Source organism: Danio rerio, chromosome 12, assembly GCF_052040795.2.
Source record: "Danio rerio strain M-AB ecotype USA chromosome 12, GRCz13ab, whole genome shotgun sequence".
Lineage (NCBI taxonomy): Eukaryota > Metazoa > Chordata > Actinopteri > Cypriniformes > Danionidae > Danio > Danio rerio.
In genome coordinates this window covers 19,912,399-19,931,912 of record NC_141032.1, presented here as the reverse complement: position 1 = coordinate 19,931,912, position 19,514 = coordinate 19,912,399, and the positions used below count along the sequence as shown (strand labels likewise).

The window sequence follows — 19,514 nt, the reverse complement described above, 5'->3', positions numbered from 1 at the left end:
GCGTGAATCTTTTCTTCATTTAATCAATGACTTGAGCCTCAGAAGGCAATCCTGTGAACGTCCCGTGAACACACAGTGACGTTTAAAGACATGAGACGCAGGGCACAGACTCTCTTGATTCTTGAGGTAATGAATAAAATAATAACACTAATACTGAAATGGTTTAGGAGTTTTAGAATGAGTTTTAGGAGTTTTTAGAATGACATACAAGACATGGGCCTCATGTACGAAGACTTGGGTTGAACTCATACTAAAACATTGCTAACGCACAAAGCTGTAAATGTATGCGTGTACGCAGTAACAATTTCAGATGTACTGAACACTGCGTACGCAGAATCCCACACACATTCTCTTTATACATCCAAATTAACGTGAAGCTGAGCGCACGTACACGAGCGCAAAACCCCTCCCTGCCTCCTATAAATATGCTAATGACTCTACTTTGGCAAAAGCAAATGAAAAAGCAATGGCAAAAGCAAGCAAAAAGAGAAACTTTGAACAGAATGACCAACGAAAAACGGTGTTATTTGCAAGTTTGTCCTCCTGAATTAATAACAAAAGAAAAAAATAGAGTGGGAGAGTTAAGCTGATGCGGTTAACGCAGTTGGGTCTGAACATCGCACTGTGAGGGAATCAAAAAAGAAATGGTCCGATCTACAGGTGTAAAATTTTGTAGTGTGTATAGCAGCGTCAGTGGCGTGGCTCGTAAAGCACATGGAAACATGTTTTGACACGTTCGAGCATGAACTCGGTTCGAATCCAGCCTCTGATGAATTCATTCTTCTTTTTTTCCCTAACTACATATTAGATTTTGCATACTCTTCATCGCAAGGAAGACAAGTAGGAATCATTAATAAGTTTGTGTATTATGTTAAGTGCATTTGGGCATCATTTTTCATTTGCACATTTATTAAATGGAAATGTTTCTGATTCACTTATGCAAATTCGTCTTCAGATGGTGCCTTTATAGCAATGTGTGTGCAGTAGATCACACTGGTTACATTGGGAAAACCGGTGATCGCTGCAAATTGCGCTTTAATGTTTGGCTGGTCAACTGCATGATATGGAAACCATACCTGCTAGACATGCGGATGATCCGTCCCATACAGCTGCCATTGCACGGCTCAAAGATACTTTGTAGTGTACAATTTAACATAATTGCCTATAGGATTCGCCAATGGATATAAAACAAACACACGCAAGAAATCCACGTACGCCAAACATGAAGTTGGCATGGACCAACACATTCTTACGTTCATTTCATTGTTAGTAAATCCAAACGTGAGCGTGAAATCTGGCGTACACAAAGTTTTTGTGCAAACGCAGCGTTGCTACATGAGGCTCCAGATGTTTTACAATGTAATCAGCCTGCTGGTTTATCTAATTACACACATTTTTATCATCACATGATCTCTTGTAACAAAATCACATGACCTTTATTATTGCACATACTGGAATTTGTTCGGTAAAAGTGTTTCCATCGTAGTTTATGTGCATCTTTTATTGAATAAAAAGTAATCCTACTCGGTTATGTTTTTTATGCACATATGCACATGTTTTTTATGTGCATATCCAAAATGTGCATGAAAACAGATGGATGGAAACGTAGCTCCTGATAAATGCACAATGGCGTTTAAAATCCAATTTGATTTAAAGAGCCCCTACTATGGGTTTTTGAAAATTACCCTCCATGCAGTGTGTAACACAGCTCTAAGTGAATGAAAACATCCAGCTGATGGTAAAATCTGAAAGTGCACCTTGTTTAAAAATATCGATTGTTTGTTTTTTTAAATAAAAGATTCGACTCAGATGATTTGAATTATGATTTGTCATTCTTTTGCCTGTTTGTGTCGACGTCGACACAAAACAATACCAAAATGAAGTGCCGGATCTGATAAAAACGTGAACGCGCTTTTCCCTTCAAACAAAAGTGGAGTGCGATTGATCATGACTGAAGATGAGTGAACATTAATGAGGTAACGGTATGGTGATCAATGCAATAATCTGCCCTGCAACGGGGGATTCGTGGCCTGTTTGTTAAATAAACGATCAAAAAAGACCATTGATGTATGGGACTTTGTCAGAGCTTGACAGAAACTTTATCAGTACACAGTTCATATGGTCCAGTTTCTTCCTCCATTTCTCAAGTGTAAGTCTGATTAAAATGGTTGTCACCTGCTATTCTGAAAGCTATTCTGTAGCTTTTAAGTTATGTATTTAATTTTGTTTTGTTACTTGTACTGTATCTGTAGTTGAAAACGTGATGTGTAATGCTTTTTTATGGATTTAAATGTGTTTGTGAGCTCGCGATCCTGTGCCTTTGTCATTGCTATGGCCACTGTCAGCTGTTCCTACACACGTGCTGCGGTCAAGTTTGAAAATACTTCAGCTTTTCCTGTGTGGATTAATCTTGAATTTGTGTTGTTTTTTTTTACTCATGGTTAGGGCCAGACAGAATCTGCGGACATTTTTGCTATTTCTGCAGAAAATTTTGTAAAAAAAAAAAAAATAAAGAAAAAAATAAAGGCTGAATTATTTTGGGAGTATCGTAACTAAAAACTGAATATTTGAAATAAAAAATAATAGCTTTTTAACTTATTTAATTTCAACAATGCAAACCCATTTACATCCACTCTTCTGGTTAACAAAGCAAGCCTATCATATAATATATATATATATATATATATATATATATATATATATATATATATATATATATATATATATATATATATATATATATATATATATATATATATATATATGCATACTAAAAGTATAGTAAAAATAACTAAAAGAAAATACTACTTTACAAACTGTATTGTAAATAAATCAAATTAACACTTTTATATTAGTAAATATTACTACTGAAATTAATTTAAGAACTGAAAAAAAAATTTATTTACACACATTTACACAAGTAAATACATAGACGCGATGTGCTAAAAATAGGTAGAGATCTGTGGATATCTCTGTGCACAGATTTCGTGTGGACCTACTTATGGTTAAGAAAAAAGCAATATGCTGGTGTTTGCCAGCTTGTTAACAATATGCTTATCAGCCTGATGTTGGAGACCCCCAAAACCAAAATATGACCTTTTTAATACATAATAGGGACTCTTTAATCTAACAATGATGAAATAGAGCCGTAGTTCACAGAGCGACTATTTCTGTGTAGTAAATGCTGCTCCCTCTGAAACCACATGAAAATGTGAAACAAAGTTTTTACTCCAAAACTCACTTCATACATTCAGTTGAAAGAAAGTTCTTCTGTGAGAAATGAACATTTGAAATTTGACAAATGAACCTGAGTTCACAAAAGACATGATATGTGAACAACTGGGTACAGCTTTATTCTTTGAGCAAGAATGGCGTGGATCTCAACTTTCTGTCCTATATCACGTCTACCAAAAGGCTTCTGTTGCCAATGAAAATCCAAGCCTCATAAGGGTGACCCGTACCGAACTGCACTGCACTGCACTGTACTGTACTGAACTATACTGTATCTCTCGGTAGACATTTTTTTTTTTGGTTCTTAAGCAACACACACACATATGACCTCTCATCTTTACTGTTTACGGTGCTTTATATGTCAGTCATTAAATAAACTCAAACAAAGTCAAAAACTTTTGTGTGAACAATTTGGATTGACTTAGGTTGAGAATAGTTATGGCAAATTTAAGTTTAAAAGTCTGTATGAAATTTTATCATAAGGCCACCCAAAGGATGTGACAACTTTAGATAGTGATGAAGCATGATTTGGTTTTGACTGTGTCTGTGCATGTTTTGTAGGGTTGATGAGGATGAGGAAATCATTGTCAAAGCGATGACCGATTACTGGGTTGTTGGAAAGAAGTCTGATCAGAGGGAGCTCTACGTCATTTTGAACCAGAAGAATGCCAACCTCATCGAAGTGAATGGTAGTGTCTTTTGCTTAATTTATTTTCCCACATTGAAGTTATATAATATTGTTAAAGAGTTAATTCACCCAAAATTAGTAGTAACTCACTGTTATGATGTTCCAAAGCCCTGAGACCTTCGTTCATCTTCAGAACACAAATTAAGATATACACTCACCGGCCACTTTATTAGGTACATCGGGTTGGACGCATTTTTGCCTTCAGAACTGCCCTAATCCTTCGTGGTATAGACTCAACAAGGTACTCAAAGGTGCTCTATTGGATTGAGATTTGGTGAATGTGGAGGCCAATTGAGTTCAGTGAATTCATTGTCGTGTTCAAGAAACCAGCCTGAGATGATTTGAGCTTTATGACATGACGCATTATCCTGATGGAAGTAGCCATCAGAAGATGGATATGGTCATAATGGGATGGAGATGGTCAGCAACAATACTCGGGTAGGCTGTGGCATTCTAAATTTGTACTAATGGATTCAAAGTGTGCCAAGAAAATATCCCCCACACCATTACACCACCACCACCAGCCTGAACCATTGATACAAGACAGGATGGATTCATGGTTTTATGTTGTTGACGCCAAATTCCGACCATACCATCTGAATATCGCAGCAGAAATCAAGACTCATCACACCAGGCAACATTTTTCCTATTTTCTTTTGTCAAATTTTGGTGAGCCTGTGCAAATTGTAGCTTCAGTTCCCTGTTCTTAGGTGATAGGAGTCGCACTCGGTGTGGTCTTCTGCTGCTGTAGCCCATCCGACACAAGGTTGGATGTTGTGCATTTAGAGATGCTCTTCTGCATACCTCGGTTGTAACAAGTGGTTATTCTTCTCTGACCTCTGGCACCAACAAGACATTTGTGCCCACAGTACTGCTGCTTACTCGATATTTTCACTTTTTCAGACCCTTCTCTGTAATCTCTAGAGATGGTTGTGCATGAAAATCCATGTAGATCAGAAGTTTCTGAAATACTCAGACCAGCTTGTCTGGCACCAACAACCACGCCACATTCAAAGTCATTTAAATCACAGTTCTTACCCATTCTGATGGTCAGTTTGAACTGCAGCAAATGGTCTTGACCATGTCTACATGCATTGAGTTGCTTTCATGTGATTGGCTGATAAGAAATTTGCGTTACTGAGCAATTGGACAGGTGTACCTAATAAAATGGCCGGTGAGTGTATTAGATGAAATCCGAAAGCTCGCTCTTCCTCCATAGACAGTTTGGAGTTTGAATGTCTCAGGACCATTGCTGTCTATGGAGAATCAGAGAGCTCTCAGCTTTTATCTAAAATACCTTAATTTGTGCTCTAAAAATTAGGTATCAGGAAATTGTAACGACATAAGGGTGAGTAATTACTAACAGAATTTTATTTTGTTTGAACTAACCCTTTAAATAAAATCTACATTTACTCAGTTATTTTTATTATTTTAGTTAACTTAGTAACATATTTGTGCTCAACTTACCAAGTTGTTCTTTGTGTTACAGAGGAAGTGAAAAGGCTTTGTGCAACGCAATTCAATAATATTTTTTTCTTGGACTGAAGAGATATGATGGGCATGGACTACTTCACTACACTAAAACTGTCAACTGTTCAGGTTTTACTGACAGCATCAGTGTAATGCAATAATTGCATTGTAAAAAAAGATTTTTCACATCATGCAATTTTTTAGATTTTTATTTAATCTATACAGAAATGTTGTTGCTTCCTTGGAATTAATTATAAAAATCTGAATTTTACTGTAATTACCTCTTTCCATTTGTTTGTATGTACATATTGTCGTTTAAGTATCATCTATGCTTTTTTGTGTTTCATTCCCATTCTTCAGAATTGTTTTATCACTTACAGATATGATTAAGTTGACATTAAGAATATGAATCTGTCAAGCTATGTGTTTCTCTTATTTTTAAATGCTTTCATGTCGTCGGTATCATGGTTTAACACGCATTACTTCAAAATAAATTGCAATTTTCATTAAACGTTTGTTGCTGTTCTTTTTCAAACTCAATGTAAATTGAACAGACCTAGTTTGAGTTGTGTGACATATATTAGATCTAGATGTCCCATACAAATGTAATGATATTCCAGCTTTAATGTGGCCTTTAGTTGATTGCAAATATTGATTGTGGTTATTAGAATTTTATAGATGTAATTCAGAGAAACAAGGCAAAGCAGTACATTTTATAAGTTGTTATCCTCCAAAGTGAATGTTCTGTGATAAAATAGATTAACCTTAAATGGCTTGGGGAGAATTATATGCTAATTGCACCATAGCACTGTTTAAAAGCCAGAATGTACGATTATATCTACTGGACATCTGGCCTGGCTGATCAACCTTGACTTTTATCCTCAGCAAGAGGCTTACCTTTCCGAACACAATCCTTCGGTATATTAATGGACAGAGCAGTGTAGCATATGTGTGATTTATTTATTTATTTTTTGGGGAACGTAATAGACTAATCGTTGTCCTAGACAGCTGATGAATTCATAACAGCATGGGGAGTGACTCAAAAAGAGTCGATTCCTCGATTCTCCAATCGACTCCTAGAGTTTTTTTTTTCAAACCTTCCAGAAAGAGGTATTTCTATGCTACAGTTATACTTCTCATTCAAGTTTGTCTCTAGGATCACTTGGGGTATTTTATTTCTCATTTGTGTTAATTAACTGTTACACTTGTTCTTTTCATGAAATATTTCAGTTATAAACAGATGTTTAAACTCTGTCTCCAAGATTTGGTAATGCCATGTTCTAGATCATTTAAAAAATGTTGAGGCAATGCACATGCATGTTATCCATTAAGCTAAAATAGACAATTAAAATATATTAAAATATTCTTTTGCAGTTATTTTATTTTAAATGTGTTATTTCTATAAAATTCTGAAGTTCAAATACTGCTTTTTAGAAATATTTTATGCACTAATCTTTGCTGGATCAGCTTATTTATTTTGAATAAAGAAGTATGAAAAAATACTTATTGTAAAATGACAATTTTATTATCATGCATCATTTAATAAACATAATTCTCAGTCAGAATTTGTCCATTTGAAAAATTAAAAATTTAATTTTTCTTAAACCCTTCTTCTGTCGCGTATTTTCAAAATTAATGATGGCATACTGTCAAAAATGGGACTACTAGGGGGCAAATTCTGGACATTGTCATTGAGAATGGCTCCCCCCACAATAAAGCTCTTTCTGAATCAGATTTTGACTTTAGCCTAGATTTAAACTGCTGGTTTTGTCTGGGCAGAGGACAACCAACACGATGTGCAGCTACTTTGACACGACTGGCATTGTATAAATTGCGAAATGGTGATATGTTTAATCCTTGCGCTATTTTGGTAAATAGAATTGATGAGTCGATTCCATTAACTCCAGATCTAGGAATCGACAATCAGAGTGGACTCCAAAAGAAAACGGAACCGAACATCCAAAGGGCGTTGCATAGCCCGTCATCCAAATCTAACCTACCAACGTAGGTTTCGATGTAGCGGAGCAACCAATCAGAAGGGCTGTATTCATTTTTCAAAACGTGCCCGCCATCTTGCTTGCTGTACGCTTAGGATAGTTAAACGTTTGTTTACAGAACATCGGTATTATTAAAATTAATAAGTCTGTTAAGTGTAGCATTTGTTTTTTGGACTCCTGGAAACACACCTTAACCAAAAGGTTTGACATTTTTCATACTATTTTGTTCTGAGTACATATGTATAGCTTTAGATTGGCGAACATTATTATTGTGCTCACGTTTCGAACATGCAAACGTCTTGTTTGCTGTAAGTGAGTTAACAACAGCTAGGGGAATTATGATCTTGTTGTTGCTTTGTTGATTCAAAAAAGATAAAAGAAAAGTTATATAAAACTGTGAGCGGACATCTTTTGTTTCAAAAGCGATATCAACAAAGACTTCCTGCAAGAAATGAAGATGTCTGTTTGTCGGATATCGTTACCATCCTACTGCTTTAACTTTACCATGTGTTTATTTTGTTTTGGACTAAACAAACCAAAAACGCTAAAAATAAAAAAATATGTGGAGTTAAAAGCTATAACGTTACACGTTAACAACCTTTACGTTAACATTAACTCTAGGTCAGCAAAAAGCTTAGTGGAAAACCCGTAAGCTTTATTGGCACTTTAAAATCAATAAAAATGTGATGGACAGTCTTTGATGTCAAAGATAAAGATATGAAAGCTTGTAAAGCATATGTAAATGCTGATAAGTGTAGTTGTTGATGAGTTGTTATAACTATGGAAAATTAGATCATTGTACCGCATTTTTTTACTCAAAAAAAAACAAATACACCTGTCATACAAACTAACTGAGGGTCATGAGTAGAATCTGCAGACATTTTTGCTATTTCAGTGCAGAATTTTGTAAAAAAATAATAAATTTTTGCAAAAAAATAATATACTATTAACTTAGTTAATGTGTACAATGCAAATCCATCTAGGTCCACTTATTTGGTAAACAAAGCAAGTCTCTTATATATCTACTAAAAGACCGAAAATATTACTTCTCAAACTTTTTTGTAAATTAATCAAATTAACACTTTCATGTTAGTCAATGATATTACTGAAATTAATAAAAAAAAACTGAATAAATATTTACACACATTTGCACAAGTAAATTATAGACTTAATGATAGGCCAAAAATCTGCGGATTTCTGCGTTTGCCTGCATTCATGAGTCATGATGACCCATAATTTAGAACTTGCTGCATTAGATAATACACAATTGGTTCTCAGCTAGGGCATCTGCTGACTTGCAGTGGGATCCCTAAAAGTTTTAAAACTAGGCAAATTATTCATTCATTTATTTTCTTGTCGGCTTAGTCCCTTGATTAATCTGCGGTCGCCACAGGGCAATGAACCACCAATTTATCCAGCAAGTTTTTACGCACCGGATGCCCTTCCAGCCACAACCTATCTCTGGGAAATATCCACACACACATTCACAGACACACTCATACACTACAGACAATTTAGCCTACCCAATTCACCTGTCCCGCATGTCTCTGGACTGTGGGGGAAACCGGACCACTCGGAGGAAACCCACGCAAACGCAGGGAGAACATGCAAACTCTACACAGAAACGCCAACTGAGCCGAATGTCGAACCAGCGACCTTCTTGCTGTGAGGGGGCATTACTACCTACTGTGCCACTGCTTCACCCAGCATATCAATCAAAATTTCAAAAAAGAACACTATACCAATACTGATGTACAATTTTAAAATGACAAAATGTTGTTTAATTTATTAAACCGACACTACCTAGAGGTGCATATCAGCTTAAACAGACCTTCCAACACACTCTCATGCCAGTTCATACCTATTTAGATTTTTAATGAATTAGTGGCTAATTAATATAAATGTTTTAATATATTTTTTAATTTGCAATTTATTTCCTTCAAAATTTTCGTATGAACTTAAATGCAATCATACATCGTTTTATGGTTGTAATATTTTTGTGTTCTTAAGATGTGGTTTTAATTTTCATAAGTTTTTGTGTTATTTATATGAATATTATTTATTTTTTAAAAATAAATTAAATTATCTAGTGAATTTATATGCATATCAAAATATTTATCATGCAGCAAAACAAAATATGGCAATGTCAGATTTTTCCAATATCATTCAGCCCTACTGTGGGGCCTTAAGGCAAGAAAACAACCGTAATAGTTCTTGTTGTAAAATAGATTGCAGGATGGAGTCTCGTTTCGCACATCTGTACAAGCGGGACAGCAGTACATCTATGATCCGGCTGAAGATGTCCAGACGCCGTTCGCAATCCCAGAAAGAGAACCGAGAAAAGATCCAAAACATGCGCAGACACCTTGACAGGTTGCCGGAGATCGACCTCTCGATGGATACTTCCACCCTCATGGCTACTCAAGACAAAGCACCCAAAACAAAGACAGCCAGTGGTTAATATCTTATTTTTATCATTTGATTGTATTTTGGCACTGCATTATTTTTAAACAATTACAATTACTTAGATTCCAGTGATGCAGCTGAGGAAAGGAAGAAGATGCTTGCTCGATACAAAGAAAACAAGATTTTGCAAAAGGAAAAAGAAAAGAGGGAGAAAGAGAAGAAAGGTGTGTTCAAGGTGGGCCTGTATAAGCCACAACCACTCGGGTATCTGCCTTCAAACACTGCTGCACCAGGCAGAGCTAAGGTGAGTGATGAGGAAAACCGTTTGACTGGCCAGTCTCAAATTTGATTGAATTGTACCAAATTTTCAAATCTTACTTTTTTCTTCATGACAGACCACAGAAATGAATCAGTCTACACGAATGACCCGATCGATGGTGCAGAATCAAAAGGTATCATTTAAAATGTAAATAGTCAAGCCTGACATCGCAGAAATAAATGGTTCTAAAATATATTAAAATTGTTAAGTTATACTACTGTTCTAAAAGGTACCTATGATAAAAATCATCTTTTGTAAGCAGTTTGGACTAAACTATGTGTAGGTATAGTGTGTCCACAGTCATACTGGAGTTATAGATGAGTCTCTTTTTTTTAAACGTTAAAATAGGATCCAAATCCCTCCTATTTTAAGGCCCACCTCAATGTGACTTAGGAGTGCGGTTTCTGCGCCCACCGAATTGATTGACAGCCATGTATTAACATCATAGTAACGTGTATAATCAAATCCACAAGACAGGACGTGAAAGTAACCGGGATTAAACAATTTCTTTAGCTCTCTGTGATCAGCAGCCCCTCAAGAATGAGTTTTACAAGTTTAAAACGTTTCTAAAACAGTGCATGTTTGTAATAAAAATCGCTTCTTAATTCTTCACCACAGTCACATGTCAGTACAATTATAAAAGACGATGCTTTGATCCTGGTTCATGAAATTAAATAAGGTTTATTTTGTACATTTAACATAACGAATGTCTAAATGCAGTGTAAATTAACCTGTATCCTGTCAAGTTCTGTACTTTCATTCTTACTGTAGTAAGGGAGATCTGCTTCATTCTTGTCTGTCACTGTGCTGCTTATGCATGACGCAGCAGGAGAATCTACACCTGTAATAGAAATAGTCAGCGATTTCTGTGGCTCTGACATGCAGGTGGGAATGGTGGAAGAGGAGAGCCAGCTCATTTGCAGTAAAGGCACAGGCAACAAAAACAAAGTCAAAACAGCTTACATTTCCAATATACTCCAAGGTACAATAAAAATTCTGATGGGTGTTTTGAGCTGAAACTTTAAAGACACCTTCTGGAGATACAAAAGACATGAGACTTTAAGACATATCCTAAATCTTGAAAAAGGGGTAAAATAGGTGCTCTTAAATGTGTTTTAATCAAACAAAATGTTGGTGAGAATGAACAACTTTTCAGCACTGTATGAAAGCATGATTTTGTCTCATGTTATTTTGTCATAATGTAATACACAAATACATGATGAGTGTACATTTCTATTGATGTATGCAGTATGTGCTGTATCTGTTTTAGCCACGATTTCAAAATCTGTCTGTTTTTTTTTTTAGCTTGCAGTTGAAAGACATGCTGTTCCAAAAAAAGGTTTGTCGTGCTTGTTAAACTTGGGTTTTTGTATCACCAAATGCAATGCATTGTAATTAGTTAAACTAATATCATTTAACTACAGTATTTCAAGTGTTTTGTAATATGTGCATATTTTTGAAGACATTTTAATACATTTTGTTTGTACAGTTGAGACCTTATCAACTGCCAGGGCTCCAGCTAAGGACAACCGAAAACCTCTGACTTCAACCAAAACCAGAGCAACTACAGGTAAATTACTCACTCAGTTTTAGGAAAAGTTAGTTCATTCTGCTGTGGTGCTACTTCGCTACTTCGATTTTGAGACACTGTTTGAGAAATATCCAAGGTGAATTTATACAGAAATACAGTAAAGCAATATTTTTGACTAAATAAATATTAAAGTATTACAACTTTTAATGTTGAATAAGTAAAATTTGTATAATTTTTAGAACCTTATTCATAAAAAACATAAACAATTAGAATTAAATGCTTCAAAATAGTATTGCATACTTTTAGATTTATATGCACATAATGACTTTTGATTAACAGTTTACACGTAATTAAAAGCCCATTTTGTGTAATACTGCTGTTTTTTTTTTTTTTTTTTTGTACAGCTGAACCACCAGTAAGAGCTCAAACCACACGATCAGCTGCTAAAACAGCACCAGAAGCTGTGGTTAAACCAGTTGCTGGTGAGCTTTTTTGTGATGTTTTACATTTTGGGCTTCTCTCAGGGCCTGTGTGTAGTCACTTTCTGTATGTGCTTTTTAGATACAAGAGGTCCCAAAACAAGATCAGCTGTTAAATATCCTGCAGCGCCCTCTTCAGGCAGAGGGAAAGTCATACAAGGTAATGAGGCTTGAGTTGTCTCACGATTTTATACATTTTCTGAAAAATGTACAAGGTTCCTTATATTGCACAACATTGCTCAGCAGAGCATTAAATTACATAATTTCAGTACTATTAGATATTTTTTAATACGTGTCATTAATCTGTAGATATCATTATCTCACACAGGCAACATGAAGGCGAATGTTGAAAATAAGGTGAGGTGTGTGTGTGTGTGTGTGTGTGTGTGTGTGTGTGTGTGTGTGTGTGTGTGTGTGTGTGTGTGTTTTTTGTTCTGTCTGGAAAATTGTTAATTATTTTGTGGATATTTTATAGCCTGCTGAGATAAAGGACACTGCAGTTGATAAGGTAGAGGAACCCAAAGCTGCTCCTGCGTCGTTTGCTCCTCAGGGATTTGTGTTCCAGCCTCCTGTTGGTCTGAGGTCATTTGAGCCTGTGCCGCTCTCTCCATCTTCAGCCAATGCCTTCCTCTCACCAAGGTACCTTTTAGACTTTATTAGAATAATCAGTAATACTTTACAATCAGTTTGCTTTAGTTCATGTTAGTTAATGCGATTACTAACATGAACAAACAATGATACATTTAAGTTAATGTTAAATTAATTTAAGTTAAATGTGAAAAAGTTGTTCATTGTTAATTTAACATAAACTAATGCATAAACTAATGTTAACAAATGTTCATTTGAATTTGAATAATGCATTAGTTAATGTTGAACTGTGATTAATAAATGCTGTACTAGTATTCTTTATGTTAGTAAATGCATTACATAATGAAACCTAATTGTTAAGAGTAACTGAATAATCAAAGTGCTAAAACTCTTGGTCAGTCTGAAATAGTGTTGTCACAAAATATTTCCACAGCATTGATAAAAATTACATAATCTAAACCAGGGGTGTCCAAACTTTTTGGGCCGAGGGCCAGATGCAAAAAAACAAACGTTGTCGCGGGCCAAATTTTACATACATCACACAGACACGTGTGTGTGTGTGTGTATATATATATATATATATATATATATATATATATATATATATATATATATATATATATATATATATATATATATATATATACAGTTGAAGTCAGAATTGTTAGCCCCCCTAAATTATTAGCCCCAGTTTATTTTTTCCCCAATTTCTGTTTAACGGAGAGAAGATTTTTTTCCACACATTTCTAAACATATTAGTTTTAGTAACTTATTTCTAATAACTGATTTATTTTATCTTTGCCATGATGACCGTAAATAATATTTGACTAGATATTTTTAAGACACTTTAATACAGCTTAAAGTGACATTTAAAGGCTCAACTAGGTTAATCAAGTTAACTAGTTAAGTTAAGGTAATTAGGCAAGTTATTTTATAACAATGGTTTGTTTTGAAGACTAAAAGGGCTACAGGGTCCCCGCGGGTCCTTAAAAAGTCTTAATGTCTTAAATAAAATTTTTGATTTTTAAGGTCTGAAAATGTCTTGAATTCTGTAATTTTCCATAAGGAGGTCTTAAATTTCATGTGGGATCTTAAATATCATGTCCGACTCGTCTTATGGCGGCAAATCAATGCCAATATTAATCGAGCGCAGCGGTGATGTTTGCGTGCGAGGAGAAGTGAACCGTGAGCAGATTACAGCCAGGTCTACACGCAAGAAAACTACAGCTCGCGAGGGAACAGGGGATCTTCACGCGCGCGCTCAACTGATCCAGCGCGAGAAAACAAGTCCCGCCTACAGCGCGCGCGCGATCAGTTCTCTCCGCACGCTCGCTGGTTCTTCTCTCTGCTCGCGCGAAACATTTTGAATTTTTGTCAGTCCTAGGGCGAGACTTGGTGTACTTGTTATCTCTAACGCTATTGGCTACTCTACCTTTCCAGAAGTTAGCCGGGATTGGACGCAGGTAAGCTAGTTTCCCTGTTAAATAAAGATATATAGGATATCTTATCATAATGTCACAATGTGAAACTAATAGACTTACTTTCTCAGTAATAATAGGTGAATGAACTTACTTTCAATAATGATATATTTCTTGTAATAATTAATCTCATAATTATGCCTATTCGTACCATCATGACCAAGTGATATAATGACATATCAAAATAATGAGATATATTCTTGTAACAAACTTTATTACTTGGGAGAGAAAGAGAGAGTTATACCATGTGGCAAAAGTTCTCTCCATTAAACAGAAATTGGGGAAAATATACATGGGCTAATAATTCAGGACGAATAATTCAGACTTTAAATGTGTGTTTTGAACCATTTGATGAAGTTTAGCACCTACATTTAAACTGAACTCAAACCAAACGTGTTCAAATTTATAAAAATCATTTTTTTTTCTAAGACTCATTGTCCTTGACTCATTTTCTATGAAGAACAAGTCAGAATAAATTGGATGGACAATAGTATACAAAATAGGCTAGACATGCATGCAGTGCATAAAGTACAAAGGTTTATAGTAAATATATTGCCATTAGTCTGTTATTCCACTATACAGTTAAAGTCAGAATTATTAGCCCGCCTGAATTAATAGCCCCCTGTTTATTTTTATCCTAATTTTTATTCAACGGAGAGAATATTTTTTAACACATTTCTAAACATAATAGTTTAAATAACTCATTTCTAATAACTGATGTATTTTATCTTTGCCATGATGACAGTAAATAATATTTGACTAGATATTTTTCAAGACACTTCTATACAGCTTAAAGTGACATTTAAAGGCTTCACTTGGTTAACTAGGCAGCTTAGGGTAATTGGGCAAGTTATTGTATAATGATAGTTTGTTCTGTAGACTTTCGAAAAAAATAAATAGCTTAAAGAGGGTAATAATATTGACCTTAAAATGGGTTTTAAAAAATTAAAAACTGCTTTTATTCTAGCCGAAATAAAACAAGAAAAAAGTGGGCTACTAATTTTGACTTCAACTGCATATGTGACCTTTAAGATGTGGGCCTGTCCTATAGAAAGTGGTATTTGTATGCCTCTGAAGTGGAATGATGTAATGGATAGTGAGTAAAGCCAAACGAAGACTGTAGAAATTAAATTGTTGCTCAATAGGTGGCGATAAACACCCATCTGAATGTCTGTCACTGTATTTTTTATGTTTGATTGGGCTAATCATTTTTGATTGAAGTCTTTATATGCAGGTTAATCAATCATTAACTAAAAATTAGATTGAAAAATATATATAATATATAGATATATATATTTTACACTGATCTATATTACAAACAATGTTAACAATTATAATAATATACAAAGCTGCACTGCACATATAGTATGCATTGTATGGAAAGATCTAAAACGCAAATAAACTCTTCTGAAGACAATATTTCCTAGAAAGATCATGCCCAAGTGTAATAATGAGCTCTGCTGTTGTGGTTAATAATGAAGTAAAATACAACAAACCAGACAAGTGCTGCACGGGACAAATCAAATGGGTTCAGAAAGTCATGTTACAAGAATGCAAGTCATTATTTTAGAAGATTAATTTTTATTATTTGACTGTTTCTCGAGATTGAATCCTCATAAAGTTCTCAGAAAGTTTCTTATGATTATGACTTGCAAATTGTATATATATTTAACGGCGTGATCTTTTAACCTGCGTCCAATCCCGGCTAACTTCCGGAAAGGCAGAGTAGCCAATAGCATTAGAGATAACAAGTAAACCAAGTCAACCAAGTAATCTGCTCACGGTTCACTTCTCCTCGCGCGCAAACATCATCGCTGCGCTCGATTTATATTGGCATTGATTTGCCGCCATAGATTTGCCGCCATACTTCAAAACATCATTCTGTGTTGACACACTGAACATTTTCCTGTTTTTTTTATTTTTTTTTTTTAGGTAAAGTCTTAAATTTTCATTTTAGAGGACTTAAAAAGGTCTTAAAAGGTCTTAAATTTCCTGTTAAAAAATGTGCAGATACCCTGGGCTAATAATTATGACCTTAAAATGGTTCATAAAAAAATTTAAACCGCTTTTTATTCAAGCCGAAATAAAACAAAAGTCTTTCTCCAAAAGAAAAAATATTATCAGACATACGGTAAAAATGTCCTTGCTCTGTTAAACATAATTTGGGAAATATTTAAAAAAGAAGAAATAAATCAAAGAGGGGCTAATAATTCAGACTTCAACTGTGTATAGATAGATAGATAGATAGATAGATCATAATAAGAACTGCTGCTTAATTGAATGCATGTAATAGCGACACCCGGTGGTTATTTATTGAATTACGTTCATTTTTATAGTGGGCCAGATTCTATTGATATTTATAAAAAGCCTCGCGGGCCGCCACAAAACTGATTGCGGGCCGCGGCCGTAGTTTGGATACGCCTGATCTAAACGAACACTGCTTTTTTTTGAAGTAGCCTCATTTTACAAGTCCCCTAGATTTAAATGTTTGAGATTTACCAGTTTTGAATCCATTCAGCCTATATTTGGGTCTGGTGGGAGCACACTTAGCTTAGCATAAAATAATGAATGAGATTAGCACTATTAGCATCTCTTTTTTAAATTTTTTTATTTAAACATTTTTCTGTTGGTACATGTACCAAGACTGACAGAAAATTTATTATTGCTGCAGCATTATTGATATTATGTTGATATTACTCAGCCCCTGAAGATAGTCCCCAGCTAGGTAGCTATGTAACAGTGTGACACAATATCATTGCGCCTGCTTCAGCCATGGTACGCCAGCAAATTTTCTTCTTGGTACACAATGACAATACAGAAGAATCCAGCTTTAAATAAGAAATGTATCGAAAGGCACTTAAGCAGTAAGTAATAAAGAAGCAAATTATAACTAACAACACTGATACAAAAGGACAAATATACAGAAGTAAATAGTGTTTTACATTCCTCAGACAGGTGTAACTTTTATTTTGTCCATAACAACAACAGGTTTCATTCGGCTGCTGTTACTTTGAAAAAATTCTCAAACAATTACTTTACTTCAGACCTAACTGACTGTGTTTTAAAGACGGGTATCTTTATGCTTTGTTTTTTTTCGTGCACGTAGTGTGTCTACTGAAGATCATGTAGAGAATGCAGAATCTCTTTCAAATATTTATATATTGAAATTTTTTACAACACTAGTCTGAAATACGTATTTTCTTTTACAGTTTTAATTCAGAAGTCAGCATGGAGCCTGCTTTCCCCTCTCCCCCAAAACCTGTTGTGTCATTCTCATCTCCTCCACCTTCTGTGTCAGCCCATATGCCAGATCATCCCATCAGTCCTCCGTCAGTGTCCTCTCCTCTTCAAGCACAATCTTTCCCTCAGCCATCCACCGATGCAGCACCATCACCTTCATCTGCCCCCATGGAGCCTCAGCATGATGTTGCCTATTTTAGGTGAGGCACATCTTTGTTATTGCAACATACTAAGAAGTCATATCTATTAATTGTAATGTTTAAAATTAGGCCTGTTACAATAGTCAGTACATTGACTTATCGTGCAATACATAAACAAAACTACTACCGGTTTTGAAATCTACTCTCTGTTTCTAATCTGAAGTCCACTTCGAGAAAAGGATTGATGTACGAATAACATTAAAGCCAAAAAAAAAACATTTACGTGTGTGTATTTCTTTATTAATTTTTTTGCTTTGAATGAGTTTATGCCCAGGTAAATCCTGCTGTAAAATCATTATGTGAACAGGCATCAATTGGTCTTAAAACGACAATAATATCACTTGTTGCAATAATTTCTATGACAATATCGCACAAAAAAATGACTTATCTTGACAGGCCTGTTTGAGATAACATTTATTTGTAGTAAATTACAAACATTACGTAATGCTTAATAAATTATTAGGTAATAAATTGAGATGCAGATAAAAATCAGATAAGGTGCTTGTGAGTGTTTGCTAATGAACTTTGTTAACAGTGCATAAACATTAGCAGATCATTAGTAAATGTAATTTACAGTATTAATATGCACTCAAAAAAAGCTATAAAATGTTTTAAAGTAGTAAGAATTTTCGATTATAAGTCAAAATCTGTAATATTTAACACAACGCTAGTATTATTTTCCAAACAGCTACGAATGAGAGAATGTGTTTGTAAATGTTTACTAATGATTTTGATGAACATAAAATAGTTTAATTCGTTACATTGCATATTAAATAAATATGATGACATATAGTACATGGTTTATATATTATTTATTGCATTTTATACATTTATTTCTTAAGTTGTAAGAGCATTAAACAAGCTTTTATTCAGCATACAGCATCAGAGTTATTTGTTGAATTTGAATGGTGCGTGATTATGTAGAGTTGATACCTCTTGAACCACTGGTATTCGCATTACTGACATTTGTCCATTGCAAATGATTTACTTGTGGATGTAGTCCACACATGACAAGTCTCTACTTTCATTTATTTATAATTGGCTAATGCGTTGGAAGGGAAGGGGGTATTCAAAGAAATAGCAGTATTAAGTTTAATGAGAGGATTTATCCATTCATCTTTTATTAAAGGGTAAGTTTATCCGAACATAAAACTTTACTGACTTTGTACTCAAACTCAGGTGTTTCTGAAGCTTTTTTCTGTTGAACACAGGAGATTATATTTTGAAAAATTTAAATCCATAGTAGAAAGTACAAATGCTATAGAAGTCTATGTCTATCGGTTTTCACACTTATTAAAATGTACAGTTGCATTGTACATACCACCCACCCCCCTCCCCCGAATTATTAGCCCCCTGTTTATTTTTTTCCCCAATTTCCGTTTTACAGAGTTTTTTTTTTAACACATTTCTAAACATAATAGTTTTAATAACTCATTTCTAATAACAGATTTATTTTATCTTTGCCATGTTAGGGTAATTAGGCAAGTTATTGTATAATGATGGCCTGTCTGTAGACTAGTATAAAAATATATAGCTTAAAGGGGCTAATTATTTTGGACCTTAAAATGGTTTTTAAGAAATTAAAAACTGCTTTTATTCTTGCCAAAATAAAACAAATAAGACTTTCTCTGGAAGAAAAAATATTATCAGACATACTGAGAAAAATTTCCCTGCTCTGTTAAACATAATTTGGGAAATGTTTAAAAAAAGAAAAACAAATTCAAAGGGGGGCCGCGGGCTAATAATTCTGGCTTCAACTGTATCTACTCAATCAGGTTTGGTACAAGTGGAGGGAGAGTAAATTTATTTTTAGGTGAATGATGATAAAACAAAAACCTGAAATGTGCAGGAAAAAAAAACAAGCAGCTGTAATTAAAAGGATAAATA

General features: G+C 34.6%; 2 protein-coding genes across 5 annotated transcripts in view; both read left to right on the top strand.

Moving 5' to 3' along the window:
* ccz1 (CCZ1 vacuolar protein trafficking and biogenesis associated) overlaps positions 1 to 5,900 on the top strand; it is a 171,492-nt gene extending 165,592 nt beyond the window's left edge. For all 3 annotated transcript variants that reach the window (XM_087274738.1, XM_087274737.1, NM_200134.1), the window contains 2 exon segments: positions 3,793 to 3,920; positions 5,409 to 5,900. In XM_087274738.1, the coding sequence (XP_087130864.1) occupies positions 3,793 to 3,920; positions 5,409 to 5,464 (184 nt within the window). In that variant the 3' untranslated portion in view covers positions 5,465 to 5,900.
* A 1,559-nt stretch (positions 5,901 to 7,459) lies between these two features.
* dlgap5 (discs, large (Drosophila) homolog-associated protein 5) overlaps positions 7,460 to 19,514 on the top strand; it is a 25,962-nt gene continuing 13,907 nt past the window's right edge. Inside the window, exons 1-11 of one of the 2 annotated variants that reach the window (XM_087274933.1) lie at positions 7,460 to 7,587; positions 9,615 to 9,842; positions 9,915 to 10,096; positions 10,188 to 10,244; positions 11,417 to 11,450; positions 11,601 to 11,681; positions 12,047 to 12,124; positions 12,204 to 12,281; positions 12,450 to 12,478; positions 12,597 to 12,760; positions 17,397 to 17,627. In XM_087274933.1, the coding sequence (XP_087131059.1) occupies positions 9,623 to 9,842; positions 9,915 to 10,096; positions 10,188 to 10,244; positions 11,417 to 11,450; positions 11,601 to 11,681; positions 12,047 to 12,124; positions 12,204 to 12,281; positions 12,450 to 12,478; positions 12,597 to 12,760; positions 17,397 to 17,627 (1,154 nt within the window). In that variant the 5' untranslated portion in view covers positions 7,460 to 7,587; positions 9,615 to 9,622. 2 annotated transcript variants of the gene reach the window in all.